Source organism: Nylanderia fulva, unplaced genomic scaffold, assembly GCF_048542155.1.
Source record: "Nylanderia fulva isolate GAGA-0341 unplaced genomic scaffold, ASM4854215v1 Scaffold9, whole genome shotgun sequence".
Classification (NCBI taxonomy): Eukaryota; Metazoa; Arthropoda; class Insecta; order Hymenoptera; family Formicidae; genus Nylanderia; species Nylanderia fulva.
Genome location: NW_028191026.1, coordinates 2947965 through 2960803, shown reverse-complemented (window position 1 = coordinate 2960803; position 12839 = coordinate 2947965). Strand labels below are relative to the sequence as shown.

General features: G+C 26.8%; 3 protein-coding genes across 5 annotated transcripts in view; 1 reads left to right on the top strand and 2 right to left on the bottom strand.

Moving 5' to 3' along the window:
* Window positions 1-2121, bottom strand: part of LOC114930018 (dipeptidyl peptidase 4 omega) — a 373400-nt gene extending 371279 nt beyond the window's left edge. Inside the window, exon 1 of the mRNA XM_085489791.1 lies at window positions 2045-2121. The gene's annotated coding sequence lies outside the window, so the exon portion shown is untranslated. The remainder of the gene's footprint in view (window positions 1-2044) is intronic.
* Window positions 2122-2782: 661 nt separating this feature from the next.
* Window positions 2783-5537, top strand: LOC114946482 (mitochondrial transcription termination factor). Its single transcript, XM_029322998.2, has 5 exons — window positions 2783-3755; window positions 3858-3954; window positions 4058-4211; window positions 4452-4781; window positions 4997-5537. The coding sequence occupies exons 1-5, from the start codon at window positions 3168-3170 to the stop codon at window positions 5355-5357; spliced, it is 1530 nt and encodes a 509-aa protein (XP_029178831.2). The 5' UTR covers window positions 2783-3167; the 3' UTR covers window positions 5358-5537.
* Window positions 5538-5671: 134 nt separating this feature from the next.
* On the bottom strand, window positions 5672-11595 carry LOC114946481 (Brother of Yb). 3 transcript variants are annotated; one of them, XM_029322993.2, is made up of 20 exons: window positions 11518-11595; window positions 11077-11199; window positions 10897-10974; window positions 10570-10775; window positions 10084-10412; window positions 9813-10015; window positions 9500-9659; window positions 9345-9429; window positions 9056-9220; window positions 8745-8903; window positions 8501-8653; window positions 8161-8401; window positions 7898-8044; window positions 7566-7750; window positions 7270-7398; window positions 7060-7205; window positions 6804-6980; window positions 6518-6689; window positions 6180-6359; window positions 5672-6104 (listed from the first exon to the last, which is right to left on the bottom strand). In XM_029322993.2, exons 3-20 carry the CDS (start codon window positions 10952-10954, stop codon window positions 5886-5888), a joined length of 3114 nt encoding a protein of 1037 aa, XP_029178826.2. In that variant the 5' UTR covers window positions 10955-10974; window positions 11077-11199; window positions 11518-11595; the 3' UTR covers window positions 5672-5885. The 3 variants fall into 3 exon arrangements, with proteins under 3 accessions (XP_029178826.2, XP_029178828.2, XP_029178827.2); XM_029322995.2 differs by having other exon boundaries at window positions 10897-10976; window positions 11093-11199; XM_029322994.2 differs by lacking the exon at window positions 11518-11595 and adding an exon at window positions 11430-11506.
* Between the last annotated feature and the right edge of the window lie 1244 nt (window positions 11596-12839).

Sequence of the window (12839 nt, the reverse complement as noted above, 5' to 3'; positions counted from 1 at the left end):
TATATTATATTTCGAATTTAACAAATTTATCTCTTATTTATACTTACTTATATAAATTAGATATACAACTGGAAAAATCAATTTATTTGAAAAACTTATTTAGCATATCTAAAAAAGATGTATCTACACGATTTCTCGATATGACTTGATATATTATCCTTCACACAATCACTTCGCATATTGCATGTGATAAGCGAACAGAACAACTCGTCAAACGAGATTCTAATAGAGTCTCAACGTCGCCGGAAACTCGACGTAATCCCAGACACACAAACACATCCATTACGATTAAATTGCACTTGGAACATCCGGATACATATTCTAACCTGATGACACAAATTCCTGATTAAACAACTATTTGTAATTTATGATGATTACGTTCTAATTTTCCGCTATATATAACTTGTATAAATCTTGTTTTAGAATTTAGAGTTGTAGGATATAATTTTAAACTTGTTACAAACATTTTCTTATCGTCCTAGGAAATGAGTAAGAAAATAGAAAATATATTTATATAAAAAATATTCGAAAGAAATAGTGAACTCGTTCTATATACATGTACGTGCAATGCATGTCATTTTTCTTTATTTCGTTAGAATATTCATACATATACATATGTATATATCTGAAAATACGAAGATAACAAATTATCACACAATAAGCCATGTGTTAAGCATTCCAAAGAAATCGTGCATTTACGTACATTTAGATAACATATGTTTCATTTTTTTCGAATCAGCTTTAACAATTACCAATAAAGTATATATCTTATCAATCGTAAACACATAAATTATATCCATTATTTGCAAAAGTAATACATAATTTCTCTAATTAAAAATAAATTCTTCAATTCTCTATTTTTTGGTATATAATTTTTCATTTCTGGGAGAATTTTATTGTGGAAAATAAATGATGAAGTCGTCAATTTTATTTCACGTAAATTCATAAAATTTATCGTAATCAATAAAATGTACAATAAAAATGTTTTAAAGGATATAAAGATAAAATATATTTTAATTTTCGACAAAGAATATTGCTGAAAAATTCGTAAAAAGAACATACTTCATTATGCAAGAGATTCCAAGTCTTGTAATTCTCACTCTTATGCGAAATTCCGTGGAATCTACTTATTGTTAGCTAAAAACTTTCACGAAGTAAAACTGATTCGTAATATGCATCACGTGGCAACTCTCGCGATTCTCTCAGTGAAAGGATGATTTTTCTCTATACTAGTCTACGTTCCAATAAATAATAACGGAATGAAATTCGCAACACGAAAAGAACTTGAAACTGTACATTGTGTTATTTGACATTTGTCGATACGTTGTCTTCGATTAAATTTATATTCGTTATCTCAAAGACATATATGTATGAAATTCAGTGTTTAGTGGAAAAATCTATATTTAGATACGTGGTAAAATTAATTTAAACTTTCTTATTAATGTATGGATGTTGTATGCGATAAATAATATTTTAAAGATTTGTGAAACACATGTGTAAAATTCAAATTTAATGGATAGTTTTCTATTTAATAAAATGTCAAAATTTATGTTTCAACCCTTTACTACTGTGGATTAATTTAACATCTCTTATTAATGTATGATAAATAAAATTTTTGGAATAATTTTAAAGAATTATATATGAACAAAGAAGCTAATGTAAAATAACACAAGTCGACACACATAGTACGACTGTAGTAGCATTGTCTGCATGTGGATAACAGCACTTTTGCAAGGCAACATGTTCCTATACTGCGGTGTAATTATATACAAATTGCGAGAGTGATTTCATAACACTGCTATGACTGATTCCTAAATTCGCATCATAGCATACATTAGGATATAGCAAAACTTCCGGTCAATTTTAACAATTTAAAATCGTCGACTGAATTTTAAATCAATTTTCAAAAACGACATCGAGTCTTTTACAACTTTACATTATCAATTATTTTTTAATACTATTTTTTTTTATTTATGATTCGTCGCAATCTGAAATTTTTACATCGATTTCTCAGGACTTGGTTGGCAAACTAACGAACTTTTACCGTAAATTTTTTTTCGCATTATTCACGTATATCTTCTGCCACCGCGGAACTTTTGAAGCGGCACGCGGCACCGCCGTTTTCCGACTGACAGCTGGAAGAGAAAGGAGCCGCGTTGAAACGCTCATGCACACATGGCCATGACACGTTGTTTGACACCGGCTTATCGGCCTTACAGTCGCTCAGCTGAGCCGGTACCAAACCAACAAGCACGTAACATAATTTACGTAAGATTTGCGGCTAACCCCTTATCAACCCCTTTCCTTTACGTTTATGTCGAAAAAATTAAGATGATTCGCGAAACAGAAATTGATATATAAAAATAATTAGGGAAAAAGGTGACGAAATGATTCTTCTATGATTATAGGAAAAATATTTTAATATATATATGTTCTGATATAAAGATTAATAATGTATTTATTAGTGTTTCATTCTACGATATATTAATTATAAATAATGATATAAATATTATTTATATTTTTGGCGTTGAACTGATAAGGTTCGTCATCAAATTTGTGTATTATTATTAACACAATAATTTTAAAACTTGTTAAAACAATTTTATGACTAAAATAATCTTGTATAATTTTACGGATTGCGTACAAGAGAGAATTATATAAAATTATACAAAGAATTTTTTTTTATTTTATTTCCAGCTTATTTATTTATTGTAATATATATATATATATATATCACTTTCTGTCGGTAATGAATTTTGACTTACTTGTTACATGACAACTCTCCAGATGGAGGAGAGTTACAAAAATAGAACCGGTATTATATTTTTTTTTCATCTCGACTTTAAATAAAATTTAAGCATCGACTTTAATCATTTAATACGCACAAATTAAAAACAAAGTTACTACTGCAACTTAATTCAAGGAGCAGAAAAGAATGTGATGTGATCAGATTGTCATGTTGTTAAACACGTGATACATCGCACTTTAAATACTTATAGGTTATATTTGATACCACGATAGAGGAGAATCGTGAAAAATAAAGATTTTATCATATATATTTCCTGTGTATAGAGAAATAATTGAATGCAAAGTATTCAATAGAAATTTATTTTTTATGAAACGTGATATTTTTAAGAATTACACGAAATTCTTTATCTTAAAGAAGCATGGCCAGAACAATTGTACAGAGAATAACTATAAATCTCCTGCTGAAGCCTCAGACTCAACTGCAGCTTGTGAAGCTTGCTTTGCCATCATATTTCAAGGAACATACGCTCGTTAGATCTATTTCACAAAACAGGCTACTGTACAAAGATGTAGATGTATTGGATCATACCTGTGAAGTGTCAAATTACGATGCGTACCTGATAAATTACAAACCTGTTGTACGAATTATTGTGCAAACTCTCAAAGAAATCTTGGATACAACGTCAACGGAGACAAATAAAATTATTACAGATAATCCTCAACTTAAAAAGCGAACCAGGGCGAATATCTTGAACAATTATTATAATCTCATAGATGCAGGTGTACTGAAAAACACCATCATAAAAAATGCCTGGTTATTGGCACATGAAAACAATAAACTCAAAGATAAGCTCGATTGTATCAAAGTACTTAATATGAACAATGATCAACTTATACCGTGGCTACGTTTGACTCAGGAGGAATTGACAAGTTTTGTACTTTATACGCAAAATGATATGGGTCCTTATACGTACAACAAGATTGAACATCTTGCTCATAGACTAGAGGTACAAATTTAATTGTAATAAATATTAAATTACTGGGTATATTGATGTGCAAATTGCACTGTTAGTAAATTATACATGCTCTAAGATAATATTTTTTTTCAGTGCAACGTAGAAAAATTATGCGAATTAGCAGTACGGTATACTTTCTTATTAAAAATTCCAATTTCCTACATAGACAAAAAGTTGAACATATTACATGGTAAGAGAAATATATAAATTGAATTATGTAATAGGAGCACAATATCTATAAAACTATTTAAAAATTTAATAATCTCTCTAAATAAAAATTTCTATTTTTATAGAGTATGATGTAAGTAACAAGCATATATTGAAAGATTTATGGGTACTCCGATACAGTGAAAATCATATACGTCACAGATGTGAATTGTATAAGGATACAGGAAATTTAGAGGTAAAAACGTGGGCTATAAGATGTCCACTTAGAGTTATAGCAAGGTGGGTTATTTCGATAAAATATCTTTTATTCTTGCTATCTTGTTCTTAAAATTAATCCTGTATGATGTTTCACTGTTATCACTTTGTTAAAATTAAAATATCTTTACCTTATTCATATTGTTTTGATAGTTTTCTTATATACATATATTTATATTGATTAAATATAAAATTAAAAAATATTTACATAAATCTTTCTTACACATGTCAAATGAATAGGGCAATATAAAATATTCTTTACAGAACCATTCAAAAGAATACCCTGAAACGCGGTTTAATGAGGCATCATACGAACGTTAACGAATATTTGATGAATAAATTAAAGGTCGATGAAGAAAAACTCAATCAGGCGGTCGCGAAATCGCCGGGTATTTTACGGGTGAACTTGTTGAAATTAAATCGATTAATTAACATATTACACCAAAATGGAATTACTAGCGACGAAATACTAAAAAATATACGAATCTTTTATTTCAACGTAGAAACTGTAGAGAACCGAATTAAAATTATGAAAAAGGAACGTCTCAATCCGAGACTTGCTGTGCTGGTAGTAGCCGAGCAATCCTTTGAACGGTATGTAACAGTGACATAAAAATCATAATAGAAAGCCTAATACTTTATATATTTATATAATTATTTCTGATTAATATACCATGTCTATAGATTAAAGCATTAATAAATACATTGTTATTCTTTATATCAGAACGATGATAAACAGACAATTATTATTCTCGTATGAGGGATGAATTATAAAATATTGGCTGTATTTTCAATTTCTGTTTATATAGGCATATAGAAAAAATACTTCTACAACGAGAAATATTGCAAGAGCATCCAGACGTTAAAGAATATTTAATCAATAGATTAAATGTCGATCAAAAACTTCTTGAAAAAGCCATTACAAAGTGGCCGTCCATCTTACGAGTAAACGTACGAAAAATAAATCAATTGATTAATTTGATGCAACAGAATGGCATAATGGGCGACGAAATAGTACGTTATCCGCGAATTTTTTATTTTAATACGGAAACTATACGCAAACGGATTGAAATGCTAAAAGAAGCTGGCCTGTCGCCGAAGATCTCTTTACTAACATATTCTCAAAAAGATTTAAATGAATATATAAAGAATAAAGTACATAAATTTTAAAAATATTAGTTTGTAAAAATTGAAATCTAATAAATTTATTCTTTTAATATTAATTATTTTTTGTAACATATACATTGTTATTAAAGCAGAAATATATGGAGATTTTAAACAAGGAAAGGCGAATTTAATCGCTCTGTTATTGATACAAATACATGTATCGAATAAAGTGCGATTTGTGAAGATTTTGTGTTGATAATATAACATATTTACGTATTATTAAGTATTATTTAAATTAGAATTAGCTATTTTTACTTTATATGTTCCAACGCTGATTTTTAATAAGTAAAGATTAAAGTAAATCTTCTGTGTTTATCTTCTTCAGTTAAAATTTTTTTATTCATATGACACATTAAATACACGATAGTTCTAAAAAATAATTAAACAAAATACAAAAGAGGAAGACGAAAATATTATATCATATCAGTTTTTTCTTGCAAATGTATATCAAAATATGATTAATTTTCTCAATCAAGTCATTGCTATTGTTTTGTAAAAAAATACAAATGTTAATAAAAAAAAGTTAATATTTTATTCACACATTGCATTTATGTAATGTCCATTGATTTCTCTCAAACCACTAATCTTGCAAAGTTTAAGCAGATCTGGTATATGATTGTCATTCAAAATTGCAAAATTTTTAACGAGTTCCTTTTTTAAAGAATATCCTATCATGTCAGGGTGATTGAGCAACTTTGTTCTAATTTGAATATCGTCTAACCATATTGTATTTCCGAGATGTAGACAAACCTGTGAATAATTGATTAATGTATTTTCTTCTTCCCATTGTATATTTTTCACTCGTAAAATCGTGTAAAAACTTACTTTTCCAGTAATATAAGATCCACGACCGTTTTTCTCTGCGAGCCATTTATGAACCGTTTCATTAATATGATAATTCCATTCGTATTCTTCATCCTGTGGTGCTACACCAGCTAAAAATATTTCTACAACGTGTGTTGGAAGATTTGATAATTCTTCTGGAATATGCATTAATTTGCATACCTAAAATATTTAAAAAACCCATAAATTTGTAACAAAAAAGCGTAGATCTCATATTTAATATTAATATGAAAAGGCTATAATTTTTGAAAACTATTACTCAATTGAAGAAATACTTAATGCACAATTTAAATATAGGCTTTATAAAATAATGATCTTACATTAACACATTCGTGTATAACACCGGTATCGATGCATCTCACATCTACAAAATCTATGTCTTCGGAAGTGTTTTTATCATATCTGATACGTAGAATTTGTATTCGTTTAAATACGTCTAAGGATTCCTCTAGAACACAGATATCTCCTACGTCCGTCGAGGTACACACTTTCCTGTAATTATATAATTGTTTATTAAGAGAACAAAAAATCATAAATAAGCTAAAAGAATATAGAAAAAAATAAACATATTTATTTTAAAAAAATTGCATTCCGAATAATATATACCTGTTTTCAACATTTTTATAATATTCTTGTATTTTAAATGAAGTTTGCGCGAACTCCGCGTCGGAAAATTTTATCTGCTTCATTTGGTTACTTGAATGTGCTATGTATTCGAGTATTCTTGCAGAGAAATGCGTTGAATCGTGAATATACATCAAATTCAATATTACCTGGTCATTTCTGAAATGAGAAAGTGAGATTTTGTAAAACATTGAATATAGAAGATACAAGATATATAAGATAACAGAGAATTACTTACATCCGTATACTTGTCATTGGCGCATCAATTTCAGGTACTATATAATGTCTGAATTCACAGTTTCTCTTTTGGCAGAAGCCTAACAATTTCACATTATCACATACAGCATACTTCTTTTTATTCTTTTCAATCGTAATTGCGATTTTCTAAAATTATATTTTATAAGAAACTATGGCGATAATTTTGACAATTAACATTCTCTTAACTTACCTCAATCTGTTCCAAAAATGTCGAAGGTATCACAACATTCATCCGTTTCAATATTTCTGTTAAAGGTCCAATTTGTTGATCATTTTTTTCGTCGATAAATATACTAATTTTACAATTTTTTTTGGCATCCTTAAATTTATAATAATATATTAATTTCAGAATATATATATATATATATATATATATATATATATATATAATTGTGCGTATATATTTAAATATAAATATTAAATAACATCAGAGAGTGTTCAGTAAACTAAGAACCAAAATTTTTTATTTTTAATAAATTTAATTACCTGTTGTATCAAATTATCTAAAAGTACAGAAAACCTATAACTGAATTTTGTTCTGAATTGTAACATCACAGAATGATGTATTAGCCACTGAATATTAGTAAAATTCAGATCAGCTAAAACTCCATCAGTACATATCAGTATTGGATACAAGCCACGTATACATGCTTTCCAACTTTCTTGTAAAGCTACAAAGTAGATGTAAATTTTTAATTAAAACAAGATTTTTAAAAACGTACTGATTACATTAATTAAATTAATTACCTGCAAATTTAAATATAATAGAATAATATAAAACATTCTGAATATAATTAATTAAAATGTCACTCTTGTACCTTGTATATCAGATGATATCATCTCTTCGTGAATCAGTAGAGTTTTTTTGTTCAAACCTTCTAAAAAATTATTTAACTCTTTGGCTTCTTTGGCATTTATACATACTATCATTGTTTTCATTGTAGTATAATTATCCTTCATTAAAACTAAAAAAGTATATTAAAGAAGATATATCAAAAATATTATTTTTATACTACAGATAATCAACATTAATATAGCTAAACGTTCACATAAATACCAATCTTATATATAGTTTTCTTACCTGATATTTGATTGTTTTTGTTTTTTGATCTGCACATATACACATCTGGACATACAGATTTAAAACAAATAGCTTCTGATAATGATGTGATGCATATATATGGATTATACATTGCCGATATAAATGTCTTAATTTGAGATGTACACTCTGTTGCCGATATAATTATCTGCAGTATCGGTCTATTGTCACCTTGTGGTTCACGATTTTTGATTACTTTATATTTCTTGAATAGTTCTCCTATCTAATTAAAATGTCTTATAAGTTTCTTCAAAGCAAATAATGTTAATAATATATTTCAATTTCCTTTCTCTCTCTCTATCTCTCTTTGCCTCTATCTTACCGAGTCTTTAGACTTATCCAAAAGTTCATCAGCATTGTCAAGAACTAGATAAGAAAGTCTATCAAATGACAATAAATTTTTATTCTTACGCAAGAATCGAACTAGACTACATGGTGTAGCTACTAAGATTTGACAGCCTGCATAAATAGATGCCTGAAACAAGAAAAGTGATTAGTTTTCACGCATCTTACTTTGATGAAATACTAATATAAATAATTTTCTGTGAAAACGTATAGAAATTTACCGCTAATGATGTGTCCTTTTTGCCGATACACGCTGATACAGCTTTTACATTATTAAAAGATTGCAGAAATGACATGCACAATGATTGAACATTAGTTACTTCAGAAGACGAGGTACATAAAATTAGTGCTAGAGGATGAGTCGCGCTATGTGACACTTCCTAAAATATGTAATATCATATAATTACAAAGATGTGTGGACGTTATTGAGAAATATAAATTTAACACATATATATTTTGTTCTTAAACAATTATTAAGAATTCTAACATTCTTAATTAATTACATTTTGATATTAAATAAGACAATAATTACATTTTGACGCATAGCTACTAGACCACAAACAGCCATTACACATCCACTAGTTTTACCACATTGTGATGATCCAATAGCAACAACATTGAAACCATTATTTATAGCTGGCCATATATAAGACTGAATTTTTCTTGGTCTCGAAGATTTGATACATTTGTTCCATCCCTAAAATAAAAATATATTATAAAAGATATAACTTATATTTTACATTCTCTGTTAGTATATGTTAATCTTAGTATATGTTAATCAATTAACTACTCAACTACTCGATTATATAATTATATATTACCTCATGTATTCCTTTAGGATAACTAAGATCTCTAACATCATTTAAAACCCCACAATTTGTTGTGCACTGTATGAAAACCTTCTCACTAACAATAGAAAAAAATATGAGACATAAGAAATATTAATTACTAGAAATTTTGCAAAAAATATTCTTACCTTAGACAAAATTTCTTAAAAGAATAATTAATGTGCGCATCATTAAAAAGTTGCTTTGCATTATTTCTATTTTTTTTACTATTTGAAAACTTTGTATTTATGATGTGTTCTTTTATATTTTCTTTGGATTTTGTATGACCTTCAATGAGTTGTAATAAATCTAGATAATAATTAAACTATGAGACAGTGCAGTTTATACTTTGATATTAAAAATTACTTTTCCATATATTAAAAATTTATCCATTAAATATATTTTAATGAATAAGTTTTAATATAGGAACATTATATGTATTACAATAATATTAATGTATACCTCCTTCTATACGAACTGCATAATAATTAATAATTAAAGCTGTACTTAATCGTACGACATCATTATCAATAATTAGATAAAATTCTCCATATTCTCGTCCATTCGTCTCATCCGTCATTAAATGATCAAAGTATACCATTTTAGACGCGTATAACATATCCTTAGCAAATTCAATTGCTTCTTCGCTCCATTCTTCTACAACACTTTAAATAATAGCTATTTTTAAATAACATTTTATTAAAGAAATAGCATTAACAATTATAAATCTTACATTGCTGTAGACTTTGAACCATTGGAACCATTGAAATCATCGGAATCATTGAAATCATTGAAACTATTGAAATTATTTGAATCATTCTTTTTCATGCGAATTGGCAAAAGATTGTACATGCCAATAGTTCTTGTCAAATATTTTTCAGGAATAAAATTCTGTGGCACAACACAAAATTTATCCCTCGTTAATTCTATACTAGTACCATGATCCACCAAAAGAATACAATATATCTTCTTTTCCTTCTTAATATACATTATTAAACCTCGACAGATAAATGATGGTAACTCTGCTCCATTTATATAATTACAACTCTGTACCAGCACTATCTGCAAATAAATATAGTAGAAAAGATAATTTCTCTTACATTAAGTATAATACAATTGATTTATCTACATTAAGTATAATGCAATTAATTATAAAAAATAGCAATGGTTCAATTAATGACAATTTAAATATAACACATAGAGTATACATAAAACTTACATCACCAATTTTGGGATCTTCAGCATTATCTTTCTGTTTTAAATAGTCTTCAGTTTTCATGAAACTCATTAATTTTCTTTGAATTTTATCACGTTTTGCTGCATGTTGCTTAATTTCATAAGCTCTTATAATATATGGATTCTGTATATTTGTTACTTTAATCGCTATGCTTGTACTAGGAATATTATCTGAAGTACTATCTGAAACTAAATACAATAGATTTAAATTATACATAGATACATATATATATATATATATATATAGATTTAGAATACAAATAAATTTTTATTCATTGAGATACTGTTCTAAATTGTCAATGAATAATACCTTGATTATTGATAGTATTCATCATTTTTGTACTCGCTGAAGCCTCTTGTTGTGACATGTTTGTGATATTTTATAATTCTATTTGGAAAATTCAAGCATTCTTTTTATGTTTTATATAATTTTTTATATATTTTTTTTTATATTGTTGAGAGTAAAATTATGTCTTTCACTTTATCTTACCTTTTGATTGTACTATTTTGATTGTAGATTTTTCAACAATAGCTGGTATTTTTTTATACATCCGAGAAATTAGAATCACAAACAAGTATCCTAATACACAAACAAGTAACCTAATAACCTAACCTATAAAAAGTTTATAATTCACACAAAGAATATTCCACTTAAAATATATACATATATATAATTTTTTTCTGTTTGCAAAAATAATAATTATTTTATGAAAAACTGAATTTAATATTTATATAATCACTCAATTTGTAAAATTAAAAATGTTAAAACATGCTTTTATTTTTACACGACACTTTATTAATAGTTAGTTATTAGTTAATATTTTATTTCAACACTTATATGACCTTTTTAAATTAAGCGAAAGAACATAAAGGAAAAATATTTTAAAGGAGAAGTTTCGAAGATTCTCTACATCTATGTATCATAACTTACAATAAAACTCCCAGATCCAGATCCCCCAGAAATTCCAGCTCCAGAGAAGGAAAGCGAGAGAGAGAAAACCTGAACCATTCCCTCTCTTTCTCTCTCAACCCAACAAAGAATGTCAAAAATAATCATATTTACGAGTTTGTTGGCGTTATTTTATGCGTTCAGACGTGTTTCGTCTGAAAAAATTAATTCAGTTTTTAAATATCACACAATTATCTGTTTTAATTATCAATTCAAGCCTGCTGATGGCCAAAAGTCCATTCATCAAACTATTTTGGGCATTTTATAATCGATATTTATCTATAACACTATTAGAAGTAAATAAGTTCTTTGACCCAATAGAATTCTCTTCATGAATTTATTGATTATTTTATTATTAAATTATTTATTCAAATCCTGCACGTGTGTGAAACGAAATAATAATCAAATTAAAACATATGGATTTAAAAAAAAATAACAATGGTTCAATTAATTACAATTCAAATATCACATAGAGTATACATAAAACTTACATCACCAATTTTGGGATCTTCAGCACAACACTTTAAATAATAGCTATTTTTAAATAACATTTTATTAAAGAAATAGCATTAACAATTATAAATCTTACATTGCTGTAGACTTTGAACCATTGGAACCATTGAAATCATCGGAATCATTGAAATCATTGAAACTATTGAAATTATTTGAATCATTCTTTTTCATGCGAATTGGCAAAAGATTGTACATGCCAATAGTTCTTGTCAAATATTTTTCAGGAATAAAATAAAATAACTATATATTATATACATTTTGTATACATATAAAAATCATATAAAAATGAATAATTCTATATATATTATATTGGTTTCAAATTATATATTATATAAACAAATAATTCTTATATATTATTATAAATCTTTTATATTTTCTTAAAAATATTAATCCATCTAAAAAAGACATCATTGAAATGACCCAATAGAATTCTCTTCATGAATTTATTGATTATTTTATTATTAAATTATTTATTCAAATCCTGCACGTGTGTGAAACGAAATAATAATCAAATTAAAACATATGATTTAAAAAACTATATTATATACATTTTGTATACATATAAAACCATATAAAAATGAATAATTCTATGTATTATATGGGTTTCAAATTATATATATATAAACGAATAATTCTTATATATTATTATAAATCTTTTATATTCCTAAATATATTAATCCATCTAAAAAAGACATTGAAATGTAAAAAAGGTTTCTTCTTTTCGCAGTGATACCTTAATTTATTAGACAGATATATACCTTACACATATTTTTTATTAGCTTTATTCAAAG

Coding starts and splice junctions, on each gene's coding strand:
- LOC114946482 (XM_029322998.2), top strand. CDS start 3,168: ATGGCCAGAACAATTGTACAGAGAATAACTATAAATCTCCTGCTGAAG. Junction 3,756..3,857: donor ATCTTGCTCATAGACTAGAG/GTACAAATTTAA, acceptor ATTTTTTTTCAG/TGCAACGTAGAAAAATTATG. Junction 4,212..4,451: donor CCACTTAGAGTTATAGCAAG/GTGGGTTATTTC, acceptor TATTCTTTACAG/AACCATTCAAAAGAATACCC.
- LOC114946481 (XM_029322993.2), bottom strand. CDS start 10,954: ATGTCACAACAAGAGGCTTCAGCGAGTACAAAAATGATGAATACTATC. Junction 10,413..10,569: donor AAGATCCCAAAATTGGTGAT/GTAAGTTTTATG, acceptor ATTTATTTGCAG/ATAGTGCTGGTACAGAGTTG. Junction 8,045..8,160: donor CAAAAACAATCAAATATCAG/GTAAGAAAACTA, acceptor ATACTTTTTTAG/TTTTAATGAAGGATAATTAT.